Source organism: Cnephaeus nilssonii (genome assembly GCF_951640355.1).
Source record: "Cnephaeus nilssonii genome assembly, chromosome: 7".
NCBI classification, from domain to species: domain Eukaryota; kingdom Metazoa; phylum Chordata; class Mammalia; order Chiroptera; family Vespertilionidae; genus Cnephaeus; species Cnephaeus nilssonii.
The window spans coordinates 87,365,587-87,392,278 of NC_137078.1; the positions used below are offsets into that span (position 1 = coordinate 87,365,587).

Sequence of the window (26,692 nt, forward strand, 5' to 3'; positions counted from 1 at the left end):
GCCAGCTTGGCGCAGCCGTACGTGCATCGTTCCAAGCTGCCACTCGGAGGAAGCTTTCCGTGCATCTCACCTGGAAGTCAGCCCACCAACATGGACCTGGAAGGTGGAGTGGGAGTTCGTAGGGAGACCACACGGAGAGGTTACTTTCGGGTGCAGTGGGGCAGGTGGGAGCTGTCCTTTCAGCACCCGTTGCCTGCTGCCTCCCCAAATATCAAAGAAGCCCCCCGCCAAAGCCTCGGGTAGCTCCTAGAGGTTCCAGTATTCCCGACCTCAGGACCCTGTCACTGAGTGATGGAGATCCGCCGCCTGCCTACCAGCACTCCCCTCCCCCTACGCTCCACCCGCTTCGGAGACAGCAAGCTCAGCTGCCCCCACCCGACGCGGCCACCAAGCCTGGGCGCTGCAAACGCAGCTGGCGAAATCCCTCCTTCCACACTGGCAGGCTGGCTTCCTTTCACTTGCGCGAGGAAAAGGAGGGTGGAGGAAAGCGTCCCGCGATTAGGAAACAAGTAGAGGAACAGGTGGTGTGATGGCAAAAGGGTTCTTCCATTGGCTCCCTTACCCCACACGCCCCCAAAAGCTAAGGATCCTGGAGGTAGCCAGGTGCACCTGAGGGAAGGTAGACAATTGCAGCAGCAAAACAAGGTGTTCTTCTGTCACACTGTTAGCAAACAAGTTTTACATCGAAGAGTTCTTAAATTCCTATGTGACACCCAGGAGAACACAAGAACACGATCAGTATCCTCAAGTGGGGGCTTAGCTCACGGGTGGGAGGATATTTAAATAGGTCCCACTTAGTTTATTGAGGCGAGGGTTGAAGCTGGTTGGTACAAATATCTGTAGAAAGCAACCACAATGCGGCCAAATCAACTATCTGCACCCCTGCTCCTGGGCAGCTGAGGCCCCTCAGTCTCTTTCCACCTCGGCAGTGCTCCTGGGGCATCCCCTGCCCATCCCACTCTGCATACCTTTCCCAGAATACAGGACCTCAGGCCAAAGAGAGATACCAGCCCCATTAATCACTTCTGCACCCCAATCATATTAGGGGAAACCCAGAAGAGACAAGACTCAGCCATGCTCACAGGGCAGGTTCCGCTTGCTGCCTCCAGTCCCATTCCCTTAATTGTAGGGCTCTGCGTTATAGCCCCATAATTCATGCCTCCCTAATTAAGGCTGTCAACTGCCCCATTGTAAAGATGCAAAATGCACAGCACCTGCTCTCTGGGAACCCTGTGCCAGGTGTGAGGGAGGCTTGCCAAAGGGTGCATCAATCCAATTCTCAATCGCAGTGTCTGCCATTTAAACTTGATTCTCTTGTACCAGGTATTTAGGTAGAGGAAGGCGGGGAGACTAGAGTATAGGAAAGTCAGGGGTTCGAGAATATACTGGCAGCACTGCTTGCAAGACCCCAACCCTCCCCTAGAGGGAGGTGGAGAAACAGTTTGCAGAAAGTAAAAAGGGAAGACTGGAGTAGCCATTGGTTGGTATTACTGGCTGGTGCTGGCTGCTCTGGGGCACCTGAAGCAGAGGTGTGCTCTTCAAAGGCATGAATCCTCTCAGCATCTCTGCAGCGAGGCCTGGCAGGAGGTAAGGGAAAGGACACAGCTCTTGACTCAACCCTCTTCTTCCTTATGGGCAGCCATGCCCTCACAAGCTGACACTTTGACATGCTAAGAATAAATGGTCTCAGGGCCTACTTAGGAAGCCAGGCTCAAAAGACAGGAGGTGGGAGACAGAGTCTGAGGTGGTGAGGGCAGGAGGCAGTCATTTGGGAAGTGGTTCTTTCTGTGTTCTTGGTTCTGATGTGTTCCAGGCAAGAGGCCTGTGCTGGACTAGATTCACCAGGGCCTATAAGGCCCTTCTTTTACCCTGGAGCCTGGCCCCGAGCCCTGCAGGAGGAGGAGGAAAGCTTGTGTGGGCTGAGTCGACAATAGGTAATTGGATTGTAATCACCCGCCAGGCTTCTGTGCCATTGGGGGCGCTGAGCCTTTCAGTGAGCAATCAGCACTGCGTGGTGGGAGGGGGTAGAGATTCAATAGCAAATCCCAGGTGGAGAGCCAAGGGGGAGGACCAGCAGATGGGCAAATTTTCTTTCCATCTCTCCTTCCTTGCCCAAATGACACTGGCTGCCCATTAGCTATTTACCAGCAGATCTGAGGTGGAGCCAAATCTTTTGTGAAAGTCGATGGAAAGCTAAGATGGATGGGTAAAGGGTGAGGGTCTGGGGAGACCTCTTCCCCACAACTGGGTGTTGAAGGATGTGCTGGGGAAGGGGGGGAGGAGGAGTGCATCTAGAAGCACAGGTAGAGGGGGCAAAGGCGGAAGGAGCAGGCAGCAGAAGACCTGGCGCTCCCTGCTCTCCAAACCTATTGGTGATGAGAGCTACATTTAGTGTATTGGTTGGAGACTCATCCTCAACACTCCCAAGGGGCCACTGTCCCAGGCAACCCAAAGGTATCTATGGCCACCACAAACTGGGCTCCCTGCCAAGCCAAAGGAACACAATTCATCAGGAGGGAGGTACCCTTCAAGAAAAGAAAGGGGAGTGGGGCCCTAGAGGTGGAGGGCAGGGCAAAGTAGCAGGAGGCCAGCCTCACTCAGGCTGATGCAGTGCCCAGACGTGCCAGCCAATCAGCCCGCTTGAGTTCCAAGGCCTGCAGGAAACCTTGGACTCGCTCTTCCCGTCTGGCTGAGAGTTTGTGCAAGCGTGTCCGTCGGAGCTGGGCGTCCCCACTGGCCTGGAGCCCCTCTTGCAGCAGCTGCTCTGTCACTGCAGCCTGGTCTCTCTCCAGCTGCTGCCTCTTCCGCTCCTCTGCATACATGTCTCGGGCCTTCTGCTAAAGAAAAGTGGGAGTTGGGGGAGATCACTGGGGAGACCATTTTTAGGTGTGGGTGGGGCACAGGGCAGGCCAAGTTAAGTAGAACAATGGGGAAACTGTACAAGATTTGGAAAGGTTAGGCAGTAGGTGTGTGATGGGTGGTGACCATGTTGTACAGGGAGGGTAGTGGAAGTTCTGGGTCCATCTTGGTTTGTTTTGGGTGGAAGCATCTGTATTTCTTGAAATTATCAGGTTTGCACTTAGGGAACCAGAAAATATGGATGGATCTGGTTTCTGGTTTCCCCAGCTAGCTTTGTGGCTTTGATTAAATCCTCTCCTAACCTCATTTCTTCATCTGTAAAGTGGGGGGTTGTGCCTACCTTGAAGAGTGATTTTAAGGATTAGAGCTAATATATGCAAAACCTTCTCTAGCATATTAGCAGGCTTTCAAACAAACAGCAATTTTACCGTTATTACTATCTATTCTCTACTGTAAGGAAGGTTCTATTTCCTGCTTGGGGCATATCCATGGCATCATTTCCTTTGGTTTCCCAGGTCACCCTAAGGGTGCCATTCTCCTAATTCTTGAAGCTATTTTTTTCAGAGTTGGGCTCCAGACTTGCCTACTGTATGGGGACCAGCTGATTCTTCCAGCAAATGACCTTTCTGTTCAGCACTCTTAAGCCACTTATTGATTTTTGCCTAGTAGAGTAAGTATTGATGTCCATAGTCCACAATCTACTTTTCCTGTTAGAAAATAAGCCCTTGAAGGTTCCATTGAGCCCTAAGGGCTCCTGGAACTCGCTCTGACATCAGGTAGGCGATCATACTCCCAGCAGCACTTCTTATACCCTGTGTGTGTCTCCAAATAAATCATAAACTCTTAGAGGGCAGAAACTGTGGCTTTTCCTCTGGCACTTGGGGCATCCTGTATGTGTGAAATAGTCAACTGACTGACCATGTGATCCCAGGAGGGCACGGAGGATGGCCGTGGGGAGGGGAAATCCCTTTGGAGCAGAACCAAGCCCCTCTGTTCCTCACTGATGCACTCTGCTCCTGCCACTTTAACGGGCTGTACCTCGTGCCAAAGCCAAGTGAGAAACTGCTTTGCTGCCAACTTGGTATCCTATACTCTGGTAACCCTTACCACATAACTCCACCTTATATTATTGTATTTTTGTACATGTCTCTGTGCTACTCAGCCTGTAAACATCTGGATTGCTGTCTTCATCTTTTAAGGAATACAGTTAAACCTCAGTTCTCGAACGTCTCCCATCTCAAATAATTTGTTCATGAAAGAAATGTCTTGGTTGTTGAACAAAACTTGGATTTCAATCTGACAGCCCTTTCATGCTAACACCTGTATGATCACTCACAGTTTTCTTATGCAACAAACAAAGGAGAGAATTCAAGAGTATGAGTCAGTTTACCACTAAACCTCCTGTTGTTAACATCTCAGGAAGTTGTGCTGTAAATATTTTCATATCTTTTTGATTTTGTTGCTGCTTATTATTATTAAATACATACAGTAAGTCACCATGGGTCCTAAGAAGTTTAGTGATAGCAGCAATGTGAAAAAGAAACTTGTGAGAGCAATGATAGAGCTTAAAAAAGGAAGTAAGCCCGGCTAGTGTGGCTCAGTGGTTGGGTGTAGACCCATAAACCAAGAAGTCACTGGTTTGATACCCCGTCAGGGCACATGCCCAGATTAGGGGATTGATCCCTGGTAGGGGGTGTACAGGCGGCAACTGATCGATGCTGATGTTTCTCTCTCACGGATGTTTCTATCTTTCTCTCTCTCTTCCTTCCTCTCTCTCTAAGATCAATAAAAACATATTTAAAAAAGAAAAGAAGTAATTGCAAGTATGACAGAGGTATTCTCATGTCTAATCTGGCTACTGAGTTTGGCATGGCAAAATTGACAATTAGAACAAGTTTAAAACATTAAGAGTCCATCAAGAGTGCTGATGTTGCTAAGGCAGTGAAAGTGCTCATGAAACAATGATCAAAAGCAATTGAGATAGATTAAAATGGAATCATTTGAGGGACTAGAATGGATTATTTCAATTCACATTATTTCTAATGGGAACTATATTCAGTTTTCAAACAAACTGCTTCTTGAACAGCCTTCCAGATCGAATTAAGTTCAAGAACCAAGGTACCACTGTATCTTCCATGTGCACAAGCACTTGACTCTTGCAACAAAGCTACAAAGGTTCTTTCTGCTGGAGACAGACATGGAGGTTGAGAATAGGAAAAAGTGGTTTGCTAAGGCCTCTCAGTAATAAAAATTTACTGCATAAATGAAAATTCTGGAATATTCTCCTCTAGGTATTCAAGGGTTCTCTTCTGCTATGATAATGAACTCATACGTGGAGCTATGAAGACTAAAACGGGCTTGAGAAGTTGCCTTGGTCAGGAGAAACCATGGGTCCTATGTACATGACCTTATGTGGGGAGAGGGAGATGCTCAGGATACATTCTAAGCAACCACGTGCTTACAGGCTGATTAAGACACAGATCTCTACACAAAGTCCCATACTATAGGTAGGATGTAGTAAGGGCCATCAAGGAGGCAAGAGAAAAGGCCATGCAGCCCAGAGGAGAGAAAAATTGTGGCTATGAAGGTCACGGAGCAGTGAAACCTCATGGACAGGCAATATTTGAGCTGCGCTTTAACCAATGGGAGGAATTGGATAAAGATGGGGTGTGTATGGTTGGGGGAGAATATCAGGTAATGGAACAATGAGCAAAGACACATGAAATTGATTGAAGAGCTTGATCAGGCCAGAGTGAGTCCTCCTGGAGCTCTGGGATTCAAGAAGTTCCTATCCAAAGGACTCTCACTTCTAGGCCTAATTCTTTTTTTAAAAAATATTTTTATACGAGTTTTCACTGAGCCAAATGCTTTTGTCTAAGCCTAATTCTTTATCTACAAAATGGGGATGACAGTATCCACCTCACAAGGTGGTTTGAGGAAAAATGAGATAATATAGGTCCAACCTGGTGCCTGCTATTAATGTTTAGCTGTTCTTCTATCAGTACCACTTGTGGCTATGGCTAAATGAGCTATGTTCTGGCAGGACAGAAAGGATGTGGCCACCCAGCCACAGAGGGAAGGAATACAGAGCTGGTTAAAGTTGCTCTATGAAGCTCAGACGTCTTCCAAATAGCAGCCCCAGTCTGTTTTTGGGGAGGCTCAAATAGGAGGCTCCAGCTAAGGCAAAGCCTGGCCCCTATGTGCCAGGAACCAGCAAATCAATGTTAGGATGATGGAGTCAGGGGAGATCCTAAAGGATCACTTCAGACAAGGACAGTAAAGGCTGAAGGGACTTGGCCTAGGTCACACAGTGGGTTTAAGTTCCCTTGGTGTCTCCACAAAGGTAGCTTCTTGAGATGAGTCAAATAAGAAAACTCACATGAAAACACCTAAGTAGACCCTCAATATGTTAGCTGCCACCACCATACACACTGCCATTATTATTAAGAGTCCTAATCAGATGCCTCCAAATGAAACCTGTTTCAAGATCTGGTGATCAAAGCTAATACCTTCAGGGAATAATGGCCTATCTCTCTGAGAAGTCTTTCCTGGGTTGCTGTAGTAAAGAGATTAAAGACTTGTAATTTGAATCTAAGTTCTATCTCTTATTGGTTGTGTCCTTAGTAAAATCATTTTGATTTGTACATTTGCACAAATGGAGCTAATAATACCTATCTCATTGGGTTCTTGGGAGTATTAAATGAAATAGTGCATATAGCCCTAACTGGTTTGGCTAAGTGGATAGAGCATCGGCCTGCGGACTGAAAGGTCCCAGGTTCGATTCCGGTCAAGGGCATGTACCTTGGTTGCGGGCACATATCAGTGGGAGGTGTGCAGGAGGCAGCTGATTGATGTTTCTCTCCCATCAATGTTTCTAACTCTCTATCCCTCTCCCTTCCTCTCTGTAAAAAATCAATAAAATATATTAAAAAAAAGAAAAGAAATAGTGCATATAAAATATTCACAGTGCCTGACACATAGTAAATACACAGTAAGTGAAAGCTACTATCATCATTATTAACATACTTATTAGCTGGTGTCTGATATATATCTAGTATATGGTCAATCCATGCTCACCTTTTCTTCCATCCCCTCCGTCAGGCCAGCCCTGAAGCATGCTTTGGTTCCTCTAGAACCATACCTGATGAATGCTATGGTTCACCTGGAACTAACCTGAAGCATGCTATGGTTCATCTGGAACTGCAGGATGGCTTCACAGAGGTTCCAAAACATGTATTCTGGCCACAGAACAGGCTGGAACACCAGGCAGGAGTGGGAGGTCTGGGAAGAGGGAGGAGGAAGATAATTTAGTTTAGTAACATGTACCTGGGCAGGGTTCCAAAGGAGGAGGAGGCTGAGCAGGACCCAGAAACCCAGAGATGAGATCGCACAGGCATCCTGAGCTGCAGCTGCTGCCACCAGCCCTGATTCACTCACTAATAGGGGAGGAGTCATCTGAGGCAGTTAGATCACCTGCCTGTAGCAAGACTGAACTAAAACGCTAGAGCAGTGGTCGGCAAACTCATTAGTCAACAGAGCCAAATATCAACAGTACAACGATTGAAATTTCTTTTGAGAGGCAATTTTTTTAAACTTAAACTTCTTCTAATGCCTCTTCTTCAAAACAGACTCTCCGAGGCCGTGGTATTTTGTGGAAGAGCCACACTCAAGGGCCCAAAGAGCCGCAGTTTGCCGACCACGGCACTAGACCAACATTTTCACCAGGATTTTTCTAGGAGCCAAGTTTAGGACTATGAAATAACATCTGGATTATGTTATTTTGGCTCTTGGTCCTTAGAGGTGATCTGGGAAGAACACTGTCTGGTAAAGTCATCAGTGAACAATTGGCAGCTGCCATTGTTATTTTTATTTTATTTTATTTTAAATATATTTTTATTGACTTTTTACAGAGAGGAAGGGAGAAGGATAGAGAGTTAGAAACATCGATCAGCTGCCTCCTGCATGCCCCCCACTGGGGATCAAGCCTGCAACCAAGGTACATGCCCTCGACCGGAATCGAACCCGGGACCCCTCAGTCCGCGGCCCGACGCTCTATCCACTGAGCCAAACCAGTCAGGCCATTGTTATTTTTAAAAAAATATTTGTTTGTTTGTTAATCCTCACCCGAGGATATTTTTCCATTGATTTTTAGAGAGAGTGGAAGGGATGGGGAGAGAGAAACGTCGATGTGAGAGAGGTATTGGTTGCCTCCTGCACGCGCCCCATCCAGGGCCGGGGATCAAGCCTGCAACTGAGCCCTTGACCGGAATTGAACCTGGGACCCTTTAGTCCGTAGGCCGACATTCTATCCACTGAACGAAACCAGCTAGGGCTGCCATTGTTATTTTTAAGAAGCAGAATGTGGCACAGTGGTTAAGAGCATGAGCTCTGGGGCCAGACTACCTGGCTCTCCCATTTACTTTCTATTTGACTTGAGGCAAGTTACTTAACCTCCCTGGGCCTCAGTTTTCTCAACTATAAAACTGGGTAATAAAAATACCTGTTTGTTTTTTTTGCCAAAACCGGTTTGGCTCAGTGGATAGAGCGTCGGCCTGCGAACTGAAAGGTCCCAGGTTCGATTCCGGTCAAGGGCATGTATCTTGGTTGCGGGCACATCCCCCGTGGGGGGTGTGCAGGAGGCAGCTGATCGATGTTTCTCTCTCATCGAGGTTTCTAGCTCTCTATCCCTCTCCCTTCCTCTCTGTAAAAAATCAATAAAATATATATATAAAAAAAATACCTGGTTTTTAAAGTACTATTAAAATTAAACAAGTTAACATACAGAAAGCAGTCAGAGCACAGAGCTGGATGAACTTTAATAACCTCCACTGATGTGAGAGTCCCTTTGGAACATTCTTGACAGCCCCTGTGGGAGACCTTTAGGGCATCCAGGAATTCAGTGCCTCAAGGGGGATAACTTTAGTTGTCGGATAGCTTGTGATGCTAAACCAATGTCACCTTCCCTGGAACTTCTACCTGGTCTCAGATCTTTCCTCTGGAACAAGTCTGTTCCTTCTTCAAAGTGACATTCTTTCAAATATCTGAAGGCTAAGTTAGAGCTGCCTATTATTATCTGTTGCCATGGTTGTAATGACTTGTTCACTTTGTCTTTGCCAACAAACTATAAATTTTAAGATAGTAGGGATTATTTCTTACTTGGTCACTGTAACATTCCCAGCACAAAGCAGGAACTCAATCTTTTTTTCCCCCAAGGGAAACAACTGTCATCATGCTTCCCTTTTCAGAACACTACCCTTCACTCATTCTTTGTAAGATGTGAGTTCCAGATTCCTTGCCATCCAGGTTGGCCTCTTCTGGTAAGTCCTCTAAGCTTACCGAGTAGTCTCTTAAAACTCAGTGCCCAGAAATAAACTTTCCAGACATGATCTGACCAGCAGAGTAGGCCACAGAACCATAAGCAGCACATTATACTTCATTCAATATAGCCAAACACTGAAAGTATCTTCAGTAGCTAAATCTCGTTATTTCACTTTTAAGACTATGGTTCATTAGGATTTCTAGAATTTTATCATGTGAATTGCTTCCAAGCTGAGTCTCTCCCTCCAACCTCTTCTTAAACAAAGACTTTCCCTGTGATGTGTACCCAGGAGCCGTTAACAAATGATAGAGACTTTTGAGCAAAGGCAAACTTATTTGACTCTGAGCTTTTGGGGGACTACCTACACTGGGGGAACTGGCCTGAGAGACAGTGGCCCCTAAGAAACAGTTTGCATTTAGCTTATATCCCCTGTGGACTATGCTTGAAAGATGCAGCCCTTTATTCTGAAGGAGACAGACAAGTAACTGCAAAGCAAGGTTCTATCCCAGAGGAGCTGGGGTACCAGGGAGGAGATTATACTCAGGAACAAGAGTCAGAAGTTCAATTCCTTGAACATGGGCACGGGTGAAGTTTTCATCGCAGTTGACTAGCCTTGATTTTTGTCCTCTAGGAACATTAGAGTGTAAGAACACAGGTTCTCATAGCCAGGGATAGATAAGAAAGGGACAGCAAACATTAGCCTTTCTCCAGATTTTAGGTCTCCTCCCCCACAAGGTTCTCTGTGCCTGCATGGCTGGAAGTGGGGATGAGCCCCTCTAATCCATTCTGTGGGTGCAATGCAGTTTTCAGCTAACACTAGCAGAACGGTGGTTAGAAACTACCTACCTGCCAGAGCAGGAAGTCGCTGAGCCTCACTTCCCCAGAAGTCCGTATCAAGATGTCGGGATTGGGAGAGTGGTTGGTATAGAGGCACTTATCAAGCAGAGACTCAGAGACATCACTAAAGTGAGTGGAGAAGAGACAAAGGTAAGCACACACCTCTTTTTGGATTTTTCTCAGGGTGACATAAGGCTTCCCAGCTTACAGAATACCATCAAATATATTAGTCAATACTACCTAGTACACAGAGGCCCTCAAAAAATGCTTAATAAATTAATTAAGGAATCTGAGGCTCAAAGAAGATGATTAGTTTGCCCAAAGTCATTTAGCCAAAGGCCTAAAACCAAATGCACCCACTAGAATGTGCTGTCTTCACTTAAAACATCTTGTTTTTGCCTGGCCAGTGTGGCTCAGCGGTTGAGTGTCGACACAGGAACCAAGAGGATGCCCGTTCAATTCCAGTCAGGGCGCATGTCCAGGTTGTGGGCTTGGTCCCCAGTAGGGGGTATGCAGGAGGCAGCTGATCTATGATTCTCTCATCATTGATGTTTCTATCTCTCGCCCCCTCTCCCTTCCTTTCTCTGAAATGAATAAAAACATACTTAAAAAAACAAACACAGCATAAACTTTGAAGGTAGATATAGTTGACTGGAGTCCAGGCTGTTCCATTTAACAGCATACATTACTTTGGGTGGGTCAACTAACCTTTTTAAACCTTAGTTAACTGAACTTACAAAATGGGGCAAATAATTGTCACTACCTTATATGAAAATGAAATGAGAATATGTGTAATAAACTCTTAGTCTAGTACCTACCTCATAATAAGATCCAATAAATATTAGTAACTTTTGTTTTTATATTGTATTTTTGTTCATGTTAACTTTCCTATATATGGCACTCTAAGTACACCATCTATATATATAAAAGGCTAAGTGACTGGCTGACCGTTGGACCGGTAGCTATGACGCGCACTGACTACCAGTGGGCAGACACTCAAAGCAGGAGCTGCTGAGCTTCGGTGACTTGGCAGCGGAGGTTCTTGGGTGACGCACCCGGAACCAGAGAGGAGGGAGCCTGATTCTGGGGTGCGTTACCCGAGAACCGCCCTCTCACAATCTGGGACCCCTCAGGGAATGTTGGAGAGCTGGTTTTGGCCCAATCCCCGCAGGCCAAGATGAGGGACCCCACCAGTGCACCGGGCTTCTAGTAGTGAATGAAAGAACAAGGCCCTGGAGCCAGGTTGAAATCCTGGCACCAAGCTGTGTCAACTAGGTGGGCTTGAACAAGTTACTTAACTTCCTTGTATCTCAATAGTCTCATCTTAAAAATGGGGATAAAAACAGTATCTACCTCATAGCCTCTAATGGGTTAAGTAAAATAAACATATATGGAGTACCTGGCAGATGCCTGGCAAAGAGTAAATGCTCAGTAAATGTTAGCAATTATTAGTATTATTAACACTATTGTTTTAAGAGAAACACAGAGACCTACAGTGGGTCAAGTGACCTGCTCAAGGTAACTCAGTGAAAAAGAGTTTATTAACTATCCTTTATGCTCAAACTAATCCCTTTTCTGTAATTCCAGATTCAAAAACCAATCTAACATTAATACCTATGTTTTTAAAAAAAATATACCCTGGAAGAAAGGAAAATGAAGAGTTGGATGATGGTAATGAGAGAATAGAAAGGTTATAGCTATTGGAAGGGTAGAGCCTAATTGTAATTAATTCATTGACTCTGTTATAAATGCAGATTTGTCTAAATTTAAATAATGTAAAGAGCACTGCCTCAGGTCCTGATTAGACCCGTCTTAGCTGAACACCAAGCTTCCTGAGCTGGTGGGTGGAGACATCAGACTCCTTACACTGGTGACCCTGCCCAGCCTACACCATGTCTGCATGACCAACCCCATATAGGCAAGTTAGTAAACCATGCAGAGAAAATGGATATGGGAAAACTTGCTGGACAAGAAGCAGAAAGAAGATAAAGGTCAGTAGTTATTGGAATGTGGTATGAGTATAAAGTGCACTGAATTTAGGAGTTAAGATCAGAACGCTAGTCTTAGGCAGGAATGCATATTACATCTGTTTGCTAAATAGCTTTCTTTCTAGCATAAACATTTGTCCCTTACTATTTTATATATATATATATATATATATATATATATATATATATATATATATATATATTTGTTGATTGATTGATTTCAGAGAGGAAGGGAGAGAGAGAAAAATCAGTGATGAGAGAGAATAACTGATTGGCTGCCTCCTATATATCCCTACTGGGGATTGAGCCCGAAACCCAGGCATGTGCCCTGACCAGGAATCGAGCCATGACCTCCTGGTTCATAGATTGATGCTCAATCACTGAGCCACACCGGCCATGTATCCCTTACTATTTTTAATATACAGTTGACATATTCCACATATAAGTAGACCTGCATAGTTCAAACTCGTGTTGTTTAAGGGTCAACTGTATTTTCGAACCATGGTTAGGAATCCAAGGTTGTGGAGGGCTGACTGTAATTATATATGGATTTTCAACTATGTGGGTGGTAGATGGCCCTAACCCACCAACACATTGTTGAAAGATCAACTGTATTATTTCACTCACACAAAAGACTATATGAAACATCAATTATAAAACAATATTATAATGAATAATTATGAAATCACCCCCCACGCCAAGAATTAGAAAATTACCAATAACTTGTTTCTACTTATATATCTCATCTTCTTGCCTGGTCCTAACCCTGACAACTTACTCACTATCTCAATTTTTCCCCCAATAGTTCATTTTAATTTCTTTTTTTAAAAAACATATTTTATTGATTTTTTATAGAGAGGAAGGGAGAGGGATAGAGAGTTAGAAACATCGATGGGAGAGAAACATCTATCAGCTGCCTCCTGCACACCTCCTACTGGGGATGTGTCTGCAACTAAGGTACATGCCCTTGACCGGAATCGAACCTGGGACCTTTCAGTCCGCAGACCGACGCTCTATCCACTGAGCCAAACCAGTTAGGGCTTTAATTTCTTTTTTAAAATATTTTTATTGATTGATTTTTGGAGAGAGAGAAACATTGATTTGTTGTTCACTTATTTATGCATCATTGGTTGATTCTTGTATGTGCCCTGACAGGGGATCAAATCCACAATCGTGGCATATTGGGATGATGCTGTAATCAACACCAATTGAACTACCCGGCCAGGCTGAATAATTTTCAATCCACATCTTAACTGACTTCCTTACAGTATTTGAGTTTTCCCCACCAGTGCCCAGGCCCCTCCTGACCCACACCTGACCCTCTTTTCTTGGCTTCTGCAATACTGATTGCCTGGCTTTTCTTTCTACCTTTCTCTCGATCTAAAAATCAATGGAAAAATATCTCGAATGAGGATTAACAAAAAAACAACAAAAAAAGTCTCCTTTTCTCCTTATCTAAATCCATTCTCACTGAGCAACTTCTTGATTTTTAATTTCATTTCCCAGGTAAATTGAACTATACCTCAGAAGGGGATCAGAAAAATTCGTCGGTCCCAAAATCCCATGTAATAGAGGTAAAGGACAAGAACTCTGGAATCAGCTTTAGAGATGAGTCCTGGCTCTGGTATTTATTAGCAGAATGACCTTGGGAAAATAATTTCAAGGCTGAGCTCAGTTTTCTCATCTATTACATGGAGAAAAGACTCAAGTCTCTCACATATGAGATTAATGACTTAATAAAATACAAATAACAGATTGCCTGGGTTATTTTTTGCTTCCATTATTTTACTATTGCTCTTATTAGTTTAATAATATGAGAAGAACTGAGTAGCCAGGTGGCTTCTAAAGTCTCTCCAAGCTCTAATAATTAGGATTCTATTATGTTGCTAATGATTGGCAATTTTCTTTTTGAAAAATAACTGAATCTTGCATAAAACTGTAACACGAGAGACCCAAGAGATTATTCCCCCAACAAACTGCATTCCTGAAAAACAATTTTGAAGAAACACTGCCAAAAGAGCCAGGAGGGTATCATTTTTTATCGAATACCACAGAGTTCTACCTGTTATGCCATTTTTCTGGGGCTTCCTGGTGTGCAGTGAACACAGAGAAATTCTGAGGCAAGGGGACCCCCCAATCTTTCCACATGCTTGCCTGATTTGACTTCTGGCCCAAGTACACGGCTCAGGAGGGATTTCATGGTTTGGTGCACGCCTGGTTTCCCTATCAGTGACCATGCTAAACTAGGGATACCTGGGATCCAGCAGACCCTGCTCCACTCCCCAGGCCATCTCTCTCACAGCATTGCTGATCTCGTGACGGGACGTGTATGCAAAGCAAACGTTCAGGAAACACCTGAGAAGGAAGAACAGAATAATTTACCAAAACAGGACAGAGACTGAGGATTGGAACCACTTATTCCAGAGCACCCTTTCCCTGGAAGAAAACACAACACCAAATGTTAACCGTAGACACCTCTGAAAGGTCAGATTATGAATTTTTGAAAATATATATATTTTATTGATTTCAGAGAGGAAGGGAAAGAGAGAGATAGAAACATCGATGATGAGAGAGAATCATTGATCAGTGGCCTCCTGCATGGCCCCCCACTGGGGATCAAGCCTGCAATCCGGGCATGTGCCCTTAATTGGAATCGAACCCAGGACCCTTCAGTCCACAGGCCGATGCTCTATCCACTGAGCCAAACCAGCCAGGGCAGATTATGAATTTTTTATAATTTAATTTATTGGGGTGACAATGGTTAACAAAATTATACAGGTTTAGGTGCACACATCATCTGTACACTGTATTGTGTGTTTACCACCCCAAGTGAAGTCTCCTTCCACCACCATTCATTCTCCCTATAACCTCCTCCACCTCCCTCTTACCCCCAAGATTATGAATTTTTTTCCAAGTTTTCTTGAAATAAACATGTTACTAGCTTTGTAATAAGACAAGTACTAAATGACTTATTACCCTTCTAGTCCTCTCCCACTTCTACTACCAACCAGCTTTCAGAGGAAGGGAATCCACTGTGATATTAGCGGTCAAGGGCACGTACCACAAACAAGGAGATCAGAAAGGAAATTTGATGCAAAACAAATCCACTACCAAGCATACACTATATTCCAAAGCAACACAAAATGAAGTCTGGATTCTTAAACTCTGTTCCCCTCTGCATCTGCACCACCTCCCAAGGTCATCCTATCTGTGGTTAAAGGAGTGGGACAAAAAAAGAATTTCTTGAAAGGAATTGTCTTCAGAGACAGAGATAAGGCTTGCTGCATTCCCACCCCATCCCTTGGAGGGGGTTGGGGGGAAGAGGTACATGAAATGAAGGAGGAAGAAGATGGGAATCTGTACGAGTTGGTATACACACATACAACATAGTACTGCAGAATCGTCTCTAAGCATCCAAAACCACCCCCTCATTGTCTGTGACCAAGGATGTCTCCCAGTAGAGGGAGTCAAAGACTAATTCAGGTCCCCAAGGGGCAATCCGAAAACTTACTGGTTGTAGTTCTTGGTGGCCTGCACAGCTTGTGCAATCAGCTCCTGGAGATCCAAGGGCAACAAATGCAGATCACCTAGGACCCGGATACATACTCCATGCTTCTTCAGTTTCTCCCTGATTGGGGAAAAGGAGGCAGGGTTGGGACACAGCACCTGCTGAGCTGGAGAGAGCAGGGTGCTTAGATGATACTCAATTAGCAGTTTTTGAGTGCTTTCCTGCATGTCAGGCACTGTCCTACATGTATTACTTCACTGCATCCCCCACAAGAACTCTGAAAGGAGTTCGCCTCATTCCCCATGCTACAGAGGGAAACTGACACTCAGATAGGATAGTCAGACAGAGACTGCCCAAGATCATACGGACATCAGTGTTGTGTCAAAACTGAAACCCAGGTCTGTTTGATTTGAAAATCCAAACTTTTTTTTTTTTAGTATGTTTTTTTTTTAAATTGATTTCAGAGATAGAAAGAGAGATAGACACATCAATGATGAGAAAGAATCATCAATCGGCTGCCTCCTGCACGCCCCCTACTAGGGATTGGACCCAAAACCCAGGCTTGTGCCCTGACTGGGAATCTAACCGTGACCTCCTGATTCATGGGTCCACGCTCAACCACTGAGCCACACCGACCAGCCGAAAATACCAACTCCTTACCACACAGGACGTCGCCTCACGTGTCCTTGTCGGCAAGTTGCATTTGACATATTCTGTGCTATGTTTGTCCCATTTTGACAACTAAAACTTCTCAAGGGCAGGAGCTGTACTATTGGTTACTTTTGTATCTTCTGGCAATATATGGTAATAATCGTGACATCTAAAATACTTAGATGTTTACTATTGCCAGTCACTGGTCTAACCACTTTCCAGACATCTGCACGTTCCATCCTTACACCAAGCTTGGAGGCAGATATCATTGTCATTCACCTTTTACAGATGATGACACTAAGGCACAGGGAGGTTGGGTGATTTGCTCAAAAGCAGAAGCTGGTGAGAGGAAAGCCAGAATTTGAACCTAGGGAGTCTGGTTCTAGAGCCTGTCCTCCTCATCTTCACATTCCACTGCCTCTAAACAGCAACTCCCAAAAGGCAGTGAGCATGAACTCCCTGTCACCCAGCCAGCTTCTCTACCGGGAAGGTATGGAGAAACTGAACAACTAATGTTTGGGAAATGGAAGCTCAATAACAAGAAGTATACTGTAGAGTGGAGGTATCCGGCAGGTCCTGGAGAACCCTGATCCAGAGCTGAAGGCCACATCCACAGCCAATGCATCCTTTAACCCTCAACCACATTTCTTTAAGGGTGAAACGAGATCTAATCACCTATTTTTGAGAACCCACTGGAGCTACAGTACGCAAATGTATACACAAATCAAAGCAAAACGTGAATAAAAATACCTAGATTTAAGTCCTAGTGCCAATACTTATTAGCCAATCTTGCATAACTACTTAGCCTCTCTGAGCCTGTTTCCCTCCCTTTGTAAACTGGGGTAACCATCCCTGCCATAGTCTCAGTATCGGCTTGTGTTGAGTGAGAAAAAACACACGAATGTGCTTATTCTCAGGCACCAGGTGCATGACTTGAGCGAGGTCTATAAAGCAGAGGTTACTGCAGCCTGGCCACAGTGATTCAGTTGGTTGAGCATCGTCCTGTGCACAGAAAGGTTGCTGACTCGATTTTAGGTCAGTGCACATACCTGGGTTGTGGGTTCAGTCCCCGATTGGGGCACACACAGAAGGCAACCGATCAATGTTTCTTTCTCACATCAATGTCTGCCTGTCTATTTCTCTCTCTCTCTTCCTCTAAGCGTGTCCTTGTGTGAGGATTAAAAAAATAATAATAATAAAGTAGAGGTTATTGCAAAAGCCCTGGTGAGGAACCTGGAGACCTGGGTTCCCAATCTGGCTCTACCACTAGTTTGCTGTGTGACCACGGGCAAGAATTTCTCTTCTCTTCACTAGGGTTTAGCTTCCCAACTGATGAAGCTGAACTAGGCCAGTGGTTTTCCAACCTTCTTTTAGCCCAGGGGTGGGGAACCTTTTTTCTGCCAAGGGCCATTTAGACATTTATAACATCACTAGAGGCCCGGTGCACAACATTCGGGTACTGGGGGGTGGGGGGTGGGGCAGCCCAGCCTGCACCCTTTGGCAGTCCGGGAGCCCTCAGGGGATGTCCAACTGATGATTTAGGCCCACTCCCCTGCTGCAGTTGGACATCCTTAGCCCTGCTGCAGAGGTGGGAGCCACCACCGCCGCAGTGCTCACCAGCCATCAGCCCGGCTTGTGGCAGAGCGGGGGAGTGCACGGACCACCAGGGGGCAGCTCCAGCGTCGAGTGTCTGCCCCCTGATGGTCGGTGTGCGTCATAGCAACCAGTCATTCTGCCATTCAGTCAATTTGCATATTACCCTTTTATTATATAGGATTCGCTTACTATAATTCACTTAATATAAATTTATGTTGCTATGAAAAAAGCTCCTAGATTTATTGAATTTCGAGTCTGGCCTGTGGTTGCCTTGGCAGGGCCAGACCAAATGATTTCACGAGTCTTCTACAACCTGCAAGCCAGATGTTCCCTACCCCCATTTTAGCCAAAGTACTCTTTCTTCAAATCAAATCATAAACAGAACCAAACCAGCACTCCACACCCCATTCCCTCTGGGTTCTTTACACACCCACTCCTAGAACTCTGGGGTTCTATCTCACATTGTTGGAAAACCACCACTAGGGCTTTTTCTTGCTCTGTCCAGGACTTCGTAACCTAAGACTGTTTTTCCTACTACTGAGTGATTAGAATAATCTCAGTAGCACCTCTACCGCCATGCATTTGATCTTTCAGGAACTGTAAGATTGCCTCCTAACGTAGACAACAGCTTAGCGCTAGAGTCAGAAAGATCCTATCTGTCCTGGCTCTGCCTCTCCAACAGCTGTGTGACTCAGGATACACACCTAAACTCCTCCAGGCTTTACTTCCCTCCTCTTTACAATTGGGGTGATATCGTTCTCACAGGGTAATGTGGATATTAAATGAGAATACATGTTAGGTTCAAGGCCTTATGAGTACTTTAAAAAGCTAAGATTAGTGTGCAGTACAGAAAAATTTGAACACCTGGAATCTGCCCTCATCCCTCCATCTCCAGCCCCTTGAGTGTGAACTCTGAGCCACAGGGACTCTGCTGAGAACCAGGGAGCAACGCCTGTGGCCCAGAGTCTCACCATCCTAAAATGGACACAGAGAAGCCTGGCTCCTCTCCCCACCACACTGAGTCACACAGGGACAGAAAAGACAGAAGTGTTCTAGGCCCAGCTTCACTGGAGCTCATTGTCCTGGACCTGGTATGGGAAGGAGCTGGGCAGAGAATGATTATAATGAAGACGTCTGGGCAGTCTGGCTGGAAAGGGCTCCATACTTTAAAGCAAACAAACTCTCTCAATCTTCTGTGTCCCTTTCTGGCTCTGCTCCCTAAGCTTAAACTTAATGACAGCTAACAGTGGTAGTGATGCTTCCCCATAAAGACCTCTTATGGATCATCCCATGCCTCCCAAGAGAATACAGTAACTTTTTAGAGATGACTGCACAGCAGAAAATGACTCTTTCAATATTTCTCTCACTCTACTCCCCTGGCCACAGCTTATTGGTCTTGGGGTGGAAATGTGATCTAAGGTGGGCTAATGAAAGGATCCAGTTCATTCTGGGCTATTCTCGTGAAGCAAGGAAAGCAGGTCTGTACAGAGAAGGAAATGTACAAAAAGGCGCTACCTAATGGATATCAATCCTGGTTTCAGTTTTGCTTGAGGCTGGTTTTACTTGTTCTTGAATTCTGTAAAATTCCTCTATATCCTCAAGTAAATGCTTGCTTTGGAAAAAAGGAAAAAGAAAAACTAGCTTGTCATATTTGCCACTCTAGAGATCTGACTAACATTGAAAGGGTGCAAAGTTCCTTAAATAAGCCTCAGATAAGAGAACTGAGGGATATTAGCATAATCAATGGACACAGATATTGGGGCGGAGGGGGCTTGTCCAGGGGGGTGGCAGGGGCCGGGGGGGTCAATCAGGAAAAAGTAGACATCTGTAATACTTTAAACTATTAAAAAAAAGAGAGAGCTGAGGTTTAGGGTAGGCTGGAGGTCCTGGAAGAACACCCTCCCCCACTGACAGCATCTTACTGCTCTTCCAGCAAACGGCCGAACTTCTGCCGGGCCATATCCATTAGCCCGTCCACTTCACTTTTGGAACGTTTGAAGTTCTCAATGCTGAACGCGTACACCGTCACCTCTCGGATGCCCAAGTTCAAACACCAGTGCAGAGTCTGAGAAGGGAGAAGACAAGGAGCTAAGGTGCAAGGAAGAATAGGAAGGGAAACGAGATGCCTCGGCCCTGCTCAGGAAAGCATCAAGCTAGGATAACACCAATGCTTCTGTCAGAATAATGAACTAACTAAGCAGAAAGCCACCACTAGAGAACCAAAAACTGTGAACTTAATGAGTACTACTAGGCTGATGCCACTGTGGTCTACTGGAAAGAACTCTCCACTGAGAGAATAAAAAACCAGGTTCAAGTCCTTGGCTCCATCATGCATTTACTATGTGAGTATAGGCGAGTCATTTAACCTCTCTGGGCCTAAGTCTCCTTGTCTGTAAAAAGAGCCTGGCTAGCCCTAGCTGGTTTGGCTCAGTGGATAGAGTGTTGGCCTGCGGACTGAAGGGTCCCAGGTTTGATTCCAGTCGAGGGCACATACCCGGGTTGCGGGCTTGATCCCCAGTAGGGGGATGTGCAAGAGGCAGCCAATCAATGATTCTTATCATTGATGTTTATACCTCTCCTTTTCTCTCTGAATTCAATAAAAAAATATATATATATCTTAAAAAAAAAAAAAGAGCCCAGCTGGCGTGGCTCAGTGATTGAGCGTCGAACTATGAATCAGGAGGTCATAGTTCAATTCCCAGTCAGGGCAATTGACCAGGTTGTAGGCTCGATACCCAGTAGGGGGCGTGCAAGAGGCAGCTGATCAATTATTCTTTCTCTTCATTGATGTTTCTATCTCTCTCTCCCTCTCCCTTCCTCTCTGAAATCAATAAAATATATTAAAAAATAAAAATGCAAATAAAAAGAGATTACAATCCATCCCTCACAAAGTGGCTAATGAACAGTATAAAAACACAAGGTACTATTTCTCACAATGTAACTTCATTATTCTGGTAGACAGAGAGGCCAATGGGTTATAAGAAAAAAAGCAACATTTGAGTCTGCAAAGGGTTTTCACATATGCTATTTCAACTGATTCTTCAAACAACCCCCGGAGACTGGCATTATTGTTTTCATACCCACTGTATAGATGATAAAACTGAGGCTCAGAGATGAAGAAATGTGTCAAAAAGTCCACAATGAATCCATTATATGAACAAAAACTAATGTATAGTGATACCTCTTCAGCTTTGTTTCTTTAGTTCTGTTTAAATGTCTTCTACCCCCTACCTTTAACCTCAGGGTTCCCTGTCTTAACACTAATCCCTTCATAGACATACACACAAACCAACTCATTATCACCTTAGGAAGATCACCAGTGAGAACACTGATACTTGAATAGGGTCAAGCTATAGACCTTACAGGGTCTTCGCTGGTACATCTGGGTTGGCATCCACCACTGACCTCACTCAAAATAGATGTCAAAAGGCTGCTCACCTGTGGAGTAGCCACTCTGTCTCAGTGCTTCACTAATAAACTCTCTTTCACTTAAAAAAAAAAAAAAAAAAAGATGCCAATAGCAACAGCTTCAATTTTTTGAGCACTTCCCTTTGCCAGGTTCTGTGCCACATGCTTTTCATTTTACCGTCTTGTTTAACCCTCACATAACCTCCTGAGGTAGAGGTGATTGCTCTCCCCATTTTGCAGATCAAGAAACCCTAAGGGTAAGAAAAAGGGAACGACGTAACTCCCTGCAGGTCAGAGAGCCAGGAAGTGGCAGAGCAGGGGTGCCAAGGAGTTCTGAGTGGCTCCAGAGCTTAAGCTCCTAAGCACCAGGCAAAACGGTCTCTTAACTAGTCACAAAAGAGAAGCTGGGGTCAACAAACCTACAGACCTCCACACAGTATTAAAGAGAACCCACAGCCACTTGCTGAAGGCAAAAGATATCACTGCTCTAGCATCAGGCCATGTTCTTGTGCCCGGAAGCTAGAGGCCATGCTTCTACTCTTCTTAAAGTTAGTTTCACAGGAATTAACATATTCCGATCTTACTGTTAGACTCAGTGTTTTCCAATCTGCAGCAGATATTAAGAACCATAAAATATCCATGACCTTTGCTTACAGTGATGCCCCAGTTTGGCACTTTTCCCAGTTTGAGCACTGAAAGAATTGTGTCCTGAGAAACCCTCAGACTCAGGTAAACTAGAAAGAGCAGTCACTTTACTATTGCTCCAGAAATGTCACTTCTTAGAATTTATTCTAAAATAGTACTATTCATCATGTCCAATAATAGTGGAGCAGCTAAACAAATTGTCAGCTTTCTAGGTTGATAACAGGCTCTACAGTCATTAAAATGTATAGTTAGAAAGGAGATATATATATATATTAACCTAGAAAAATACTTGCAAAAATGTCAAGTAAAAACAAGGTTACTGAAGCTACAGATGGAATTTTATAAATGTTAGGTCATGTTAGAACAAGTTACAAGGACTCGGATCAGGCACAGAAAAAATAAACTGTTGATGGGTTAAAGGTGGTGAGAGATGGCAATTTTGTTCTTGTTTCTAATGTTTTGTGATGTGTCTGGAAGATTCAGTTTTTTATTGATGTTGATATAAGATCTATAGCTAGTAAGCAAGCAATAAAACAAACAGCTATACAAAACACTCTCAAAAAAATAAATAAAAAGAAAAAAACACTCTCAAACCACAGCAAACTCAGGTTTTCTAGCTGTAATCCAATTTTCCGCACTGTTCACCTTGGGTTTGCCACCCACACCCACCTCAGCCAGCTTGTTGAAGCCCTGTGAGTGGCCCTCCTGATGCTCCACTTGGCACTTCTTGGCATAGCGACGGTTCCCATCCATTATAAAAGCAACATGCTTGGGTATTGGGCCTGCCTGTGAAGTAAGAAGACAAATGGTGAACACATCACATACTCCTCAAAGAAAAAGGAAGACATTACACCCTGAGCTGACAGGCTTGAGCTAGATGATAAAAGCCCTGAGGAAGGGAATTGGGTATTAAGCAATCTACTTACTTATTTATTTGTTTATTTTTAAAAATTGATTTTAGACAGGGAGAAGGGGGGTCAGGGAGAGAGAGAAAGAGAGAAACATTGATGTAAGAGAAATACATGAATCAGTTGCCTCCCATATGCACCCCGACAGGGACTGAACCCGCAAAGTGGTATGTGCCCTGACCAGGAATCAAACCCACAACCTTCCGGCACACGGGATGATGTTCCAACCAACTGTGCCACACCAACCAAGGCTAGTTATTATTATTTTTTAATATATATTTCTATTAATTTTAGAGAGGGAGAGAGAGAAGGAAACATCAATGATGAAAGAATCATTGACCAGCTGCCGCCTGCCTGCCCCAGTAGCCTGAAACCTGGGCATGTGTTCTGACCGGGAATAAAACCGTGACCTCCTGGTTCACAGGTCAATGTTCAATCACTGAGCCATGCCGGCTGGACCAAGGTTACTTATTTTTATTTATGTGTTTATTAAGCACTTATTACATGCCAAAAACTGTTCTAGGCTTTTTATACCTCACCTTAGTCTTTTTATCATACAAAATCTATAAAGCATATATATATATATATATATATATATATATATATATATATATATATATATATAATTATTATCTTTATTTTACAGGCGAAAAAACTGAGGCTCAGAGCGGTCAAGTAACTTGCACAAGTCACACAGCTAAAAGGCAAAGTGGGGATTTAAACTCAGGTTTCGTCTTTTAACCATATGTTCTTAACCACCACTTTGGTTTCGTTAGTCTCCAACTGGAAGGCCCAGGAAGGATATTGACAGTGTGGTTGAATGGAGACATTCACTCCTCAGCTCTACCTGATTGCTGACACACAGAAATGGGGCCTAATTTTGTTGGATCTTCTAATTTTACAAACGATGCCATTACTCGGGAATTTTATAAAAAAATAAATGTCAGGAGCCACTTCAAAGCAAACAAATGACATTTTGGGGGCCAGAGAAAACTTGGTATCTGGCTCACAGCAGCCTTTTGTTGTCTACACAGCAAAAAGTCACTCCGTGGCCTATTTTTGTCACTGGAAGGGCTCTTCACAAACAGCTTCCCCGACACCTCTCCATCATTTTCTACTTTTGTCTCCACATGCAGCCCTTTTTTTTAAAAAAAATGTTTTTATTGATATTAGAGAAAAGGAGAAAGAGGGATGGAAACATCAATGATGAGAAGGAATCATCAATCGGCTGCCTTCCGCTCGCCCTCTACTGGGGATCAAGCCCACAACCCAGGCATGTGCCCCGACTGAGAATCAAACTGTGACCTCCTGATTCATGGGTCATACCAGTGAGCCGCACCGGCTGGGATCCACACGCAGCCTTTAAAAGAAATGCCCATCAAGTCAAGCAGCTTGTTCTTCCCAACACATGACTGCAGTGGTTGCCTGAGGAGATATTTCCGTATCTTGGCCTGCCTGAGTAACCTTGGTATTTGTGTGTTAGTGTGTGAGTGGGTATAAGGCTTACTGACTCATAGATTCATTGCTACCCACTACTTGACAGTCTGTGGCTGAAAAACAAATCCAAGCTGACTAGCTTCCATCCCAAACCTATCATATGCGGAGTATATAACATTGTTGTGAATCTTAAGAGAACAGGCTGAGGGAAGATTTAGGAAAGCAAGGGAGAGTATAGGAAATAGAGGGATTGCAGTCTTCAGATGGCTAAGAGTCAGCCCCCGGAATAGTAGTAATTAAGAACTGCTATAGGCTCTCTCCCTCTCGGGAGCATGCCCACGCCTTTCTCTCCGAGTCTTCTTCCCCAGGCGCAGTACCTTCACCCTTCTCTCTCCTAAGCTCCAAGGACCCGTGCTTTTGCCTCTATAACTTCTTTCCTGAGCCCATTTCTTCTACTGTTCACTTCTACCTCTGTGACTTTCCAAATAAACTTTCTCTTATAGTTTGAAAAAACACGTGCACCTGCTAGACACTGAGCTTAAATGCTTTCTATGTATGTTTCACTTAATCCTCAAAAAACAACAACATGTAAAGTCACATGGTTCATAAATAATAGACTAGGACTTCTGTTGTTGTTTTGTCTGTCCCCAAAACCAAAACACAATCATTACAAAGAAAGATTAGTTATTTTCTCTAAATCCAGAGGATAGCATTAGGAATAACAGTTAAAAGTTTCAAGGAAATAAATTGCAGTTCTCCATAAGGAAAACCTAATAGTCTATGCTGCCCAATGATATTAGGACTTGGGTTTCCTGAAAATGTGAGTTAGGACAATAATCTGGCAGAAATGTAGATGTAGAAGTTACCCTATATTGCTAAATTCTACTCAGCATCGTGGGTTACGCAATTTGAGTAACAGGTTATGATACAAGATGACACAACTGACCAGGTCAACCGGTGCTGTGGGCTCACCTTTATGATGTTGGCACAGAACCGCTCCCACAGCGTCAACTGTCCTTCTTTGATCCATGACATAGTCCTTGCCCGAGCGGAAGATAAGCCCAGAATAATAAGATATCAACTGGGTAACCTTAGATAAACAAGAAAGAGAAACAGAGGTCACCAAGGCTTGCAAACAGCCGCGGCTGACTTGTAGGGACTCACCCGGGCAGCGGAGAGCAGCCAGCATTAGAATCCAAAGCCTGGCCTAAGCCTCCCATCTTTCACCACCCGGAGCTGACAAATAAGCCAATGAATGGGACCTCGGGGGCTGAGGGCTTTCCCTGCTTCTCCTGGCTCGGTGGACCTTCTTCCCGTCCCCTCTTCCTCGGCACGTGCACTGGCCTTTTCCGATCCTCTAAGTCTGCTTCCTGCCGTATCACAGTGCCTACACGCCGATCCTTCCCCGCTGCTTCCTTCCCCATCTTCCCCCAGGCCGTTTCCCACTCTCCGCGCTCCCACGTACTAACCCCTTTCACTGTCATCCCCGTTACCTCCGACCTCAGGGGTCTCCCCGTTACTTATCCCCTCCCTTGTCTGTCCCCTCTCATTCCCACGGCTGCCTCCCCGTCCAGTCACCTCTCCTCTCGGTAACCGCCAGAACACAGAACCTGCTCGGCTCTGCCGGCGCCTTCCAACTGCCCCAGCGGACAGACACTTCCTCACGACGTGGCGCTGGAAGATGACGTCATCGCATGGACGGACACGCCCCTTAATGGGCGTGGTCCTGCCGGGCGCCAGCTGGCTCGGGGGCGGAGCAGCCCCAGCGTGCGGGGCCGCAGTTCGCGCTCCCCCGGAGCCCGGAGGAATGCGCGCTCACGTGACCGCGTGGGGTGGGCGGCCGGGCTGCAGGCCGCGCGCTGGGGGAGGCGGAGTCGAGGCCCCCGCGGGGAGCGGAGAGGTCGTTAGATCTACACTGGTAGGCCGCAAGGGGGCTCCGCTCCACGGCCAGAATTCAGGGTTTCTCAGCTGCTGGTGGCTTTTAGGCCTGCTGAGAAATGGTGTGAGGCAGCGTCCTGCTCGTTGGGAGGCCGCAGAACTGGGCTGTCGAGCCCCTTGCACAGGTCTAGGTGGATTTCATCGTTTGGGAAGTTCCCAGCCCTAGGCAATCGCACAGACGCACTTTATACCAATCCATTTGTGCTGATGTCGGGCACCCAGTTTTCAGGATATGCAGATTCTCAGGACCTACACAAAGCAAAACAGTTTTGAAGCCAGAAAGAGCTCTGCTTTAAGGGCTCTACTATTAAACAACAGAAAGGCCATCAGTTAACCCTAATAGAAAAATCAAGGGCATTAGCTCTGTACCAGATCTTTCCGGGAAACTGACAAAGAAATTGGGAGTTCAATTCTCTCAAAATTAAAAAAGCAGCAAAAAGAAACCTTTACAATTTTCAAAGAACCTTCTTGTAGTTTCTCTCACCAAGGAATCAAGACAAGAAACATGGCACTAGTAATCCCCAGTTCACCGTGCCTTCCACTCTTTCTGATGAGTTACTTTTACCAGGTCCTCCAGATGAGTAACCCCCCATGAATA

General features: G+C 44.9%; 1 protein-coding gene across 2 annotated transcripts; it reads right to left on the bottom strand.

Annotated features, from left to right (window-relative positions):
* Positions 1 to 487: 487 nt before the first annotated feature.
* Positions 488 to 25,824, bottom strand: DHDDS (dehydrodolichyl diphosphate synthase subunit; the record flags this gene model as incomplete). Of its 2 annotated transcripts, none has more annotated exons than XM_079776069.1 (9): positions 25,735 to 25,824; positions 25,129 to 25,246; positions 22,481 to 22,597; positions 19,681 to 19,823; positions 15,515 to 15,631; positions 14,257 to 14,358; positions 10,025 to 10,139; positions 7,033 to 7,140; positions 488 to 2,834 (listed from the first exon to the last, which is right to left on the bottom strand). In XM_079776069.1, exons 2-9 carry the CDS (start codon positions 25,189 to 25,191, stop codon positions 2,598 to 2,600), a joined length of 1,002 nt encoding a protein of 333 aa, XP_079632195.1. In that variant the 5' UTR covers positions 25,192 to 25,246; positions 25,735 to 25,824. The 2 variants fall into 2 exon arrangements, with proteins under 2 accessions (XP_079632195.1, XP_079632194.1); XM_079776068.1 differs by having other exon boundaries at positions 2,598 to 2,837.
* Positions 25,825 to 26,692: the final 868 nt, after the last annotated feature.